Below are 12,228 nucleotides of genomic sequence, written 5' to 3'. Positions count from 1 at the left end.
ATGTTTTTGCTTATAACTTTTGATCCGTAAGTCCTAGAAACGAAATTCTTGTTTCCTCTGATTCCTTGGCTCAAGACGATTCGACTGAACCCTATGACGTCATTTTCCGTCATGAAAATTTTTCCGCCATTTTGAATTATTCGTAAAACCTACTTTTGTGAACTCGTCCTAGAGCTTTTGCCCGATTTCCACGAAAATCGGTATGTAGCATCTACAGACCCTCACGGCAAAAAGTTATGGAATTCATGTCGATTCGCCAATCTGTTTGCGTAAACCGCGTCAACAAATTTTACGTAGAGTGCAAAAAAATGGATTTGAGGCTGTATCTTCGCCAAACTTAAGCCTATTGAAACGACACTTGGTACTTGTGATGCCAGTCAGGAACTGAGAGCGCATGCCCAGTTTCGTCGCAGCGCCACCTAGTGGTAAGACGAATGTTTTACACACCTATAACTTTGGCTGTGATCGACGTATTTTCATGGGACTTGTTTCCTTGGAGTCCTGAATTGTTGCCGAGTCCAACGATACCAAACATGCCAGAATTGGCCTTACGGTTAACCCTGCGCGGCAAAATAGCACTTAAAAAACACGCGCGAATATCTCCGCGAGCGTAATTCTGATCGACTCGAAAACATCATAGGAAGAATATTGCATTACCTTCTGAACAAAAAGTTCTATTGGCATTGTATTAAAATTTTCATCAGAAATGGCTGAAAATTGCAAAAAACGAAAAATTACCTTTAAATTTTGTGTTTTTACACATAAATGGCTATAACTTCGTAACACAAAGAGATTTTTTTACCATATTTGATACCCTGATGTATGAGCATATTTTGAGGCCACACAAAAAAAATTGTATGCTTGCACCACTAGGTGGCCCTATAATTGAACAAAACCTTTGATATCAAGCCAGCCCTATGGTCATACAACTGTTTCTTCACTAAACTAAAGTGTATAGTCATAAAACTAGCTAGATGTAACACAGTTATGACCTGAGGTTACATGCACAATTTTGTCATTGCGCCACCTACTGGTTTTGAGATAGAATAACGCATTTTTTGCCTAAAACTACTGCAACAACACTTCTAAAACCATGAGTCATCATGGATTATTCCTTTCATGGCTTTGACTATAATCACTGATGGTTGCCAATTCACTCCCTAGCAACCAATGAGAATACCTTATCAACCGTTTTTGCAAAAGCTATATCTCTGCATCGGAACACCGTAGAGACACGGGGGTGGGCTCTTTTCACTAATTAAACTTGGTTTATCTAGGTTCTTCAGTCTGCTTATCCAATCTCAATTATACATCCTTTTGGGCCCTTTTTGGCTTGACCCCGGTGATTGCTGCTTGCAGCTATATTTATTATTATTATTATAGTTTAACATTGACAGGCACATTGCACAACTTGCATGGGGGTTTGTGGGCTTCACTTAACGCGAGAGCTTGTGGAGAGAGGATTCCTTCTTGCACGCACATGGACTTAATGCACATGGACTTAATGCGCGTGTCTTGGACTTAATGCGCGTGTCTTGGACTCATAGCATCTGAAATAAATCCAGCATCATAAGCAGCTGCGCTTCTCTCTGTCTCACGTGCACGTGCACGCGCCCTCGCATCTGTCCGAAGTCTAAACATAAACTAAAGTAGTAATCCTTATGTATTTGTTCAGTTTAATGCGTTTCATGCGACCTGAGGCAAACTATTCCTTTTGTTTAAACCCGCTGCATCTATGCGCCTCCCTCACTCTCGCGCACGTGCAGAGAGCTGCGCTCTGTCCAAAGGCAGATCACTAGGTAGTAATCCTGTTTATGATATGCATTTCAAGGAGTTGTAACATCCCTCGTGTTTAAAATATGATCGCGTTCCGCTGGACAGATGTTTTTAAAGGCATCTCTGAGAGTTTTTTTCCCTCGCTTGGCAAGCCGACCGGATGTGACATGGGGGCGTGGCAGCATCGACTATCCCATTTTTTAATTCGAAGTTCGAAGCTGTGACTTAATTTCGATCGATTTCGATTTAAAATCGAAATCATGACACCCTTAATAATGTATGAAAAAAAAGCATGAATTTAAAATGATTATTACTCACATTAACTTCTTCAGTTTATAATGTGGATCATCCATTAGATTACAGAGTGGCTTCACTCCTGAATCTGTGAGTTTATTCTCAGAGAGATCCAGTTCTCTCAGGTGTGATGGGTTTGATCTCAGAGCAGAAGTCAGATCAACACAACCTTCATCTGTGATATTACAATCACTCAACCTGTAGAGAACAATGACACACAGTTCACTCTCTCAGATAACAACATACATCAGATCAACATTGATTTCTGTTTGTTTATTCACGGCTTCATTGTTTGTATTTATTTGATTTATGTGGATGTGTGTTTGCACCTGTATAATTAAACTTTAGCAATCTCGGTTTCAAAAACCATACGATCAAAAATGTTTGATAAGAATTTTAATTAGATTTTAAATATTTTGAATAAGAATATAAATAAGTAGATGATTTAAAAACATTGATTAAATATAAACAGAAGTATTTCTTATTAGTTCAGCAGTTTAGGTATCAGTCTCAAAGATAAAAAGCCTTAACAATTAAAATCTATAACTGGATGTTTGCTTTTTAAATGTGTCTTTAAAGGGATAGTTCACCCAAAAAAGTCATTATTTACTCATTATCATGTTTTTACAAACCCACATAAATTTCTTGGTTCTGATGAACACAAAGGAAGATATTTTGAGAAATGTTTGTCACCAAACCGTTTGTGGACCTTATTCACTTCCATAGTAGGAAAAATAATACTATGGAAGTAAATGGGGTCAACGAACGGTTTTGTTACAAACATTTCTCAAAATATCTTCTTTTGTGTTCATCGGAACAAAGAAATTTATACAGGTTTGTAACAGCATGAGGGTGAGTAAATGACAGCATTTTTATTTTTGGGTGAACTATCCCTTTAAACAGCACACACTAAAGACACAGAGCAGCAGGTGTGTCATGTGAATCTTATTTTATTAAAGAGGCAAGTTAGTTATTGTAACTCTTATTAGTAAGCAGGATGTTTAGTTTGTTATCGCTGTTCACTTTTACTTGAACCTACACTCAAAACAGAGGAACATAACAGTAATCAAAGTTTTTTATGTACTGAGATTAAATATGATTCATTTAAAAGTGTAAATATAGATAATGAACTCAAACACACTGATTTAGACTCACTACTACTGCTTGAAAAAGTCTCATTATAAACCAGATCATGTGCGACTATCAGAGATATGATCTTACTCCAGCCATTCCAGTTTACAATCAGGATTCTTCAGTACATCACAGACCAGCTTCACTCCTGAATCTCCAATATTACTATTAGACAGTCCCAGATGTCTTAGGTGTGATGGGTTTGATGTCAGAGCTGAAGACAGATCAGCACAACCTTCAGCTGTGAAATTACAACTCACCAACCTGTAGAGAACAGAGACACACACTTCACTTTCACAGTTCATAACAAACACATCAGATCAACAGGCTTATTATTAAAGATCATTACAACTTGTTTATAAACACAAATCATTGTTAAATTTTGGTCTGTCATCTGGACTAAACCATTTTATATCGAGTCAAGATTAGAACAAGACATAATTAGAGAGAGAGAGTTTACACCAGGGGTGGCCAACTGGCAGACTCCGGTCCGAATCCTGACCGTGAAATGCGTCCATCCAGATCACAAAGCCTTTTGTCACAATGAAATAAATGGCAATCGCTATTTAACATTATTATAAAATCCAATTTATATCAGGCATATAAAGGTCAGCTCAGTAGCACTATTCGGGTTCTACATCGTCACAGGTTTCGAGTGCAGCACCAGCACGAACAGTCACAGACAGATGTGCAGTGAAGAGAGCAGGGAGCGCTGCACACTGATAAAGCTTTCAGTGACTGAAAAACCAATGGCATTCTCAAAAATTAGGAAAGTTTACACTGAAAACCAACTTTTTCGAGATGGGTGGAAAATACGCATTTATTCTTCCTTCATTGAGTTGTATGACACCTGTGTTTGTTTTTTTTTGCTCGGACACTGTTGCGGTTGTCAAAAGTGAGACATTAAACGCCATTACGAAACTAAAGATAGACACTTTGAAGAAACTTACCCTCAGCAATCTGAAGTAAGGGTGCAAAAAATAAATGAACTAAAAACCCAATATGTGCGACCCACATGGGTCCTCACTCCCTTTTTGGAGAAGGAGAGCTGAAATGCAGACTCTTTGCATCCTGCTCCTCCTGACAGTTAAAAAAAATCATAAACGACTTTCAAAGGTGGTCTTACTAATATTTTGTACAACTACACCAAAAATAAAACTAAAATGGTTATTTTTCTGGTCAAGTGGTTATCGACAGAACCTCAGGCAACACTCAGGAACTAAATTCAAGCCAATACCAAATTATGGTATTAGGATGTTTTTATACTACAAAGTTGGGCCTATTTTAGGGCTGCAACAACAATGACATTCGTTGTCAACGAATGCGAGGTGGGTAGCACTTAATTTTACAGTAAATGTACTTACATTTTATACATATGGTAAATATGTTGTACTTACAGACAAATGTGTGGTACTTACTTTTGAGAATCTACATGATAATTAAAGAGTATCATTACTGTACTTACCAGTGGAACATACTTGGTAGTTATTGTGTAACTTGTGTAATATAGTTTAGGTATACTGTAACTGTACTTACAAATGAATGTACAATATAGATATAGTACTTACAGGCAAGTGTAGGTTAATGACAGGTACTTATAGCGTACATTTGTCTGCACGTACAACATATTTACTATATGAATGAAGTAAGTACACATACTGTAAAATAAAGTGCTACCCTGAGCTGGCTGCCCAACTCATGCACTTTAAAGAGTAACTAAACCCCTGGTCAGAGCCTGACTCCACCCACTGGCAATATTTGAAAAATGCAAGAAAAGTGGGCAGATCCCAACGAAGATAGAGGGGACGAACTAAGCTCGTATCAAGTGTGTGGTGAGATCGTAACAAGGGCGTGGTAAGCTTGAACCTGCCTACGTCACGAGTCATTTTTTGGACCCAACATCCAATGGGAAAATTCAACTGCAGTAGCCACCGTTCAACCTGAAGAGGGCAGCACTCAGACGTTTTTACACCATATATTGTAGTATTGAAACACTTTATATCCAAATGTCAAAAAACTTACTAAAATCAATGAACAGCACTAATAAAGCATCATTCTTACAGATCATTAACTAAAAAAAGTTGGTTTAGGGTTTAGTTACTCTTTAACTTCATACACGTAAGCTGCATGTTTATCAGGCAATTCTTCTCACTGTGCAACCAGCCTGATTAAAAAGCAAAGCAGTGTTGCCAGATCCTCTGCCGTTCTGCAATAAAAACAGATGCCAACTGTAGAAAACAAGGCTCCAAGTTATCAGGACCAGCCAATTTCTAATATCTAAAGATGTAAGGGCTTTATGTACTTCTGAAACTAAAAAATGGCTTAAAACTAAAAGAGTTACTGACAATGTGACCATAAGTACTGTATGACTAAAGGGTGATTCTGATGTGAAATATTAAGGGAATCGACTAAAGAACCAGAGGCAAAAAAAGTTCATTAGAACAGCCAAGCATTTCAGCCTTCTCAAAAAATGTATGTGAGTCCTTAAGAATACATGGAGGCAGCTCAATGCTAGTTTTATTTGCAGCCAATGATTTTATCGACTTCCAAAATTTTAAGGGGTTGTTTAAATTATTTAATGTTTCTATAAGAAAGTTATCTGCTTTGGCCTTTCTAATAGCCACTCTGCACAAATTGCACAGTCAAAGCTGAATGCACTTTACTGTTACTTTACTGCAATACTTGTGAAGATGACCCCCTTTAAACCGATTTATTAACATTCTGAGAGGTATAGAAAGACTTTATACAATAATATGTATAGTGCTGTATATTAATGATAGACAGTGTAGGTCTATGGATTATAAATGGGTACAATGGGTGCCCTCTCTTTCTATTCCTCTCTTGCAGATTAAAAGTGTCAGGATTTGCAGGTAAAAAACCCAAGTGCAGGCAGCTCTCAACAAAAATGAGTTTTAATAAATAACAGAAAGCCCTCGAGGGAGCAAACAAGACAAAACTTAACATGACCAACATAACCAAAATAATGAAGACAATGAACGAGCACAAGACTGAAAACATCAGGATATTAAATAGGGAAACTAATCAAGGTAAACAGGTAAGGGGAGTAACTAATAATGAATCATTAATTAGATAACAAGGGGGGCGGGACTCGACGCAAAACTGGGGAACACAGTACACACAACCAAGGTCAATACTCCACAAGACATCATAACAGAGAGGTAGCAATGCCACGATCCTATCACAATAGACAAGACACAAAATTACATAAAAGCTGACAGGACCGTGACATTACCCCCCTCTTAATGAACGCCTCCTGGCGTTCCACAGGAAACAAAAACACATACCGTTACATTACAAAACTTAAAAGCAATAGGGAAAGTCCAAAAAGTCAGGGAACTAGATGCTGCTGGCAACGGAGTCACAAGACAAGAAGGGAACTGACGATTCCCACAAACAGCTGGACTCAGAATATGCAGCATGACCCGGAACTCGCGGACTTCAGACACATCCCACTGCTCTCTGACATGAAACACTCTCGAGATTCTCCAATCCAGGAAATACTCTTGAAGGTCTCCAACCACAAATCTCAGGAGGCTCTCCGTCTGGGAAAGAACTTCTTTCGAGGCTCACCGACCGAGCACACACCCTCGTGGCTCCCCGAGCGTGCACAAACTCTCGTGCCTCTCCAGACAGGAGCACACCCTCGTGACTCTTCGGCTCCGGACATCCTCTCAAGGCTCACCGTGCGGGAACACACTCTGAGGCTCTTCGGCACAGAATCTCCCCTAGAGAATCTCCGACCAGTAACTCCCTCTCGAGACACACAGACCAGGAACACAAGACTCAGGCCAGGAACAGGCTGACGAGGACATAGACGCTTGACAAGAACCAAAACAGAGCAGCCTGCTGGGTTCGTGAATGGCTCGTTCATTCTGTCAGGATTTGCAGGTAAAGAACCCAAGTGCAGGCAGCTCTCAACAAAAATGAGTTTTAATAAATAACAGAAAGCCCTCGAGGGAGCAAACAAGACAAAACTTAACATGACAAACATAACCAAAGTACTGAAGACAATGAACGAGCACAAGACTGAAAACATCAGAATATTAAATAGGGAAACTAATCAAGGTAAACAGGTAAGGGGAGTAACTAATAATGAATCATTAATTAGATAACAAGGGGGGCGGGACTCGACTCAAAACTGGGGAACACAGTACACACAACCAAGGTCAATACTCCACAAGACATCATAACAGAGAGGTAGCAATGCCACGATCCTATCACAATAGACAAGAACACAAAAATACATAAAAGCTGACAGGACCGTGACAGAAAGAGCTTAATCCGTCATTATTTCAGATTCATATACTCTATATTAAGTATGTGTAGAGTCAGCTTACATAATGACTGTTTGACAGTTTGAGCTATAATTGCTCGTTCAGTGCAATGGGCTTGACATTAACATTGGTTATTAGCTACCATCTTTGAAGCAAACATTTTAGATATAAAAAGACGGTTCATTTATAAAAAAATTATAAAAATGGGAGAAAGAAAGTGCAGCCCGTGGCCATAACTTTATATAAACAAGAGTCAGTTTTCATCGCCATAGAAACCGGAGGCACGCTTGAGACTGCACATGCGCTATAGCATGACTCTTCACGGCCGTTCTCTGATCGACTCGGGTTTAAACAGACCTGGTACCTGAAGTAATTTAAATGGGACCGACTCAGACCCGACTGACCTTTTAAAATATAGACCCATGTCCTTCCGTGAAAACCTCTAATGGATACAACTATGATCAAGTTCAGGAACATGGAAGGATAAAATGTGACACTGAGCATGCTTTGCGTCGCACCCAATTCATCGAGAAACAGAGAGCACGCGAACGCACAGCGTACTCATCGGAAAAGACACAATGTGCTCGCATGCATAATGTCATTATCACGGACAAAAAAGACCAAATTTGATGCCAGATATATGCGGGCTGTTGTTTATATATCTGGGAGAGCCGCCAGATATTTTACCAAGTAAAGGTGTGGGATTTGGACAATCTAAGCATGCAACACACAAATGATAGTCACATAAAATAAAACATACACGCCCATCGGGATGACTTTAAAATTTTAATATATCGAGCAGCCCTACTTATTGTTAGTACAAAGCTACAAAGACAGCTTTTAGAAATAGTAAAATTGTCTTGTTGTAAGGCCATAACACTGATCAGATGGACCAAGTTTGCAAAATCAGAGGAGAGGAACAGGGGCATTGCTTTAATGTCCGACGCACAAACAAAGGCGCATGCCCCCGATGTTTTGACCTGCACGGGAGTAATTGGTCCTGTGAAGGCTTCCACAAATTCCGCTAAGGGATAGTAAACACATTACAAAAAAAGATACAGCTATGACAAGGATTCCAAACACTGGCTTTCTTCCACTGGCTATACATAATGAGAACAGATTTAAAGTATTAATGAATATGAGTGATGAATTGAACATTGATCAAATCAGCCAGCAGCTAACACTGATGCTAACTGCTGTTCAAGATCGAGCAGACAGCGGCATTCAGCGCAGAGCGCATTCAAGCCCAGAACTCTGATAATGGGTGACCTTATTATCAGAAACATTAGCAACAGGGAATCAACTACATGCTGCCTTCCACAAGCAACCGTTTCTGATGTAAACAGGGAACTTCAGAACATTCTGATGAAACATAAGACTGTAAATCGAGTTGTCATTCATATGGGGAAGAATGATTTTCACAAAGAGCAATCTGAACTACTTAAGAGGGATTTCAACAAACTTTTTGAAACTCTTAGAAGAGTGAAAGTTCAGCCGTTCATCAGTGGACCACTTCCAGCAAGAGGAACAAATGTGACCAGTCACAGAAAGTAGGGACACAAGTCAGATCTGGGGCATTTTGAGTTATTCATAGATTCTGAAAGTGCAGTTTCTAAGCTTTCTAACGATGTGTAACACATGGAAATCTGATAAGATTTGGAGAAGTTGTGGCCATTTGAATGTAACGCATTCAAGAAAGAGAATGCTGAGAAATTTGAGAAAGAAAAAAGTTAACACTTTCCCCTTTCCCTGGATGGAGAGACAATAGGGCTCATTTACATCTCATTTAGCTAAGCCATACCCCCTATAAAGCCGTTTTGAGATACAAATGTTCTAGCAGCATATCGTCGCTGCCCGATGAAACTCACGTATGTCCAAAACGGTTACTTTTCAGAAAGTGAAAAAAACACCGTATATCAAAAGCAGTTGAATGAAGCGTTGTCATACTTGGTACGGCATATTTACATGTAACCATATTCTTGCCAGTGTAATGATATAATCCACATTTGACCAAAATTGAGTTTAAATGGACATGCGTGCATATTTTACAGTAACTGTGATCGATACGCGTTCTTCCGATCATTAATTAGAATGGCCAAGTCGCGTTTCGTATTGACAGATGAATACGCTCAGTTCATTAAATAGCCTACGTCTTAGTTAAATACGCTTACTTTATTTAATATTAATTATACATTTATTAAATGTCTCTTGCAAACTATGAAGGGACAATGAATCAATACACCGACATGGTAATGCTACACAGCAGGTGCGTCAGTTTGTGTTGAAAAGTGGTGGGGACAAAAGATCAGATAAAAACATTACTGCGGGACAGGAAAAATATTGAATAACGGCGCATCAAAAATGGGCGTAGCGTAGGCTAGTCAACAACAAGAAAATACTCAGCATAAAACCCTCAACAATGTCGACTGCACACATGTAACAGTCCCTGCAACACCAGCTCAACCGAACAGTGCCAAAGCACCATACCGTAGAAAACAGCAGCGCTTTTAGTCAATGATTACAATGAATTTCATTACATATGTACAAGAAAACACACCATAAGCATACAACGCAACATATGTGACACTAGACCACAAAACCAGTCTTAAGCATCGCTTGATTTTTCAGAACATTTTAACCAAATGCTTTCAAAAAGTGGTGGGGACATCCCCAGCGTAAATAACACCAATGCTAGACAGATACTTTGTTTGCACAGTCCTACCGTAATTAAATCACTCCTAGATGTTCGTCTGGCGTCCGGGGAAAACGTTTACCTCGATGAAGGAAAGTAATTGTCATGTTTATTCGGCTATATCCAGTGCTGAGCTTCGATGAAACTTTACGAGACCGGCGAGATGCTTCACAGGCGGAAGATATGCGGCGTGATTGACAGCTTTGACACCAAATGGGTATACGTGAAATTCAGATGACATGATTTCACAAGTTTTCATTGGCCATTTAGGTATGTGACTCATACTGTATACGGAAATGAACCTGGACATTCAATCTGTCGAAAAATCTCAAAATCGGCAAAATGAACATACGTGATTTTCATCGGACAGCGACGATATGTAGTATTTTATTACAGAAGTCCGAATGACAAAATGCAAAAATAAACAGGACTTTTAAAGTTTCAGATGTGTGAATCATCCAATGATTTTTGTTCACAAATGCGTATAATCCGTGAAATATAGATATATAGTCTATTTCGCATGAACTTCTGGTAATACAATATAATATACAATTTGAGGACTATTTACATCGTAACATGTTAGGGTATATCAGATTACACTCCGGTATTTACGTTCCGTTAAACACATGAACCTGCCTTCAAAGTTTGTATAGATAATCCAAAAACAGCACCGTCGAAAACGTTAAGTCCTTAAGAGATGTTACCAATCGCTCGCTCGTTCCTCCATCAGCCAATGACTTCATGGAAAATATTGATAGACAAAACATGTAGCCAATTATATAAAGAATACAACGATCTCTGTGTAACTTCTGTGTGTTTGGACAAATAACAGTCAGCCGCATCGTACGTCAGCCGCGTCACTGACTTTATGGGCGCCGCAGTCGGATGACGTCAAAGTACCACGAGAGCGAGTCGAAATTAAACTACTCCGTAAGATTTATTGAAGAGCTCTCGCGGTACTTTGACGTCATCCGACTGCGGCGCCCCATAAAGTCAGTGACGCGGCTGACGTACGATGCGGCTGACTGTTATTTGTTCCGCCCCAGCTTCTTTTATATTTCTTTTGTTTTGTGCGCCCGAGCTTCATTTACAGTCTAGGGAGACGCACGCTATACGTTTGAAAAAAATAAATAAAACTAAGCAAACATGTCTAAGGGACAGAGCAGCCACGTCATTACAGTCACGTGACTTCACGCTCGAGCCGGAAGAGAAGACAATGCTGAATAAAGTCAAAATTCTTGCTATTTTTGGACCAAACTGTATTTTCGATGCTTCAACACAATTTTCCTGACCCACTGATGTCACATGGACTACTTTGATAATGTTTTTATTACCTTTCTGGACATGGAAACCGTACATAGATTTTCAATGGAGCAGAGAGAAAGCTCTCGGACTAAATCTAATGTTAAAACATCTTAAACTGTGTTCCGAAGATGAACGGAGGTCTTCCGAGTTTAGAACACCATAAGGGTAAGTCATTAATGACATTATTTTTTTTAGTTTTGGGCGAACAATCCTTATTCAGTAGTCACGCTGTTCCCTTTGGGGGCGGAGGCGAAAACACAAGCTTATCCAGTATGTAAATATACACACAGACAATGACGCCCCCCGCTGCACGCTAGAATCTCCGGAAAACAAGACTATTTAAACCGCAAAATGTACGCTTTTAAATATACATAAACTGCTCTCTCAAACATGGAGAGGCTTCTTCGTGATCTCAACTAACAGATTCTGCAATAAAACGAAAATCACAAATTTTGAAAAAAAAACTTTGTTTCTCATTTTCTCGAAACTTGTGCTGCCGACTTGTGTCCCTGGTTTCCGTGACGGGTCACAAATAGGTTTTCACAGTTGCTTGGATTTAATACATGGCTGCAAAAAACCTGCAACATAAAGTGACTGAACTTTATCAACAACTTCAATCTTTTCTGGAGTCAGAGACAACTATTTAAACAGGATGGCATCCACCCAAACAGACTGGGTGCAAGAGTGCTAAAGGACAATATCTATTTCTCCCTTCATCATCCTTCAGCAGTGTGT

At 39.4% G+C, this 12,228-nt stretch overlaps 1 protein-coding gene across 4 annotated transcripts in view; it reads right to left on the bottom strand.

Moving 5' to 3' along the window:
• The window catches only part of LOC135771790 (uncharacterized), a 407,895-nt gene that overhangs the window by 251,339 nt on the left and 144,328 nt on the right, over window positions 1-12,228 (bottom strand). For all 4 annotated transcript variants that reach the window (XM_065282140.1, XM_065282141.1, XM_065282142.1 and 1 more), the window contains 2 exons: window positions 3,292-3,465; window positions 2,095-2,268 (listed from right to left, as the gene is read on the bottom strand). In XM_065282140.1, coding sequence (XP_065138212.1) covers window positions 2,095-2,268; window positions 3,292-3,465 — 348 coding nt within the window. The remainder of the gene's footprint in view (window positions 1-2,094; window positions 2,269-3,291; window positions 3,466-12,228) is intronic.

This window comes from Paramisgurnus dabryanus, chromosome 8, assembly GCF_030506205.2.
Source record: "Paramisgurnus dabryanus chromosome 8, PD_genome_1.1, whole genome shotgun sequence".
Lineage (NCBI taxonomy): Eukaryota > Metazoa > Chordata > Actinopteri > Cypriniformes > Cobitidae > Paramisgurnus > Paramisgurnus dabryanus.
This window is presented reverse-complemented; position numbering and strand designations above follow the sequence as displayed.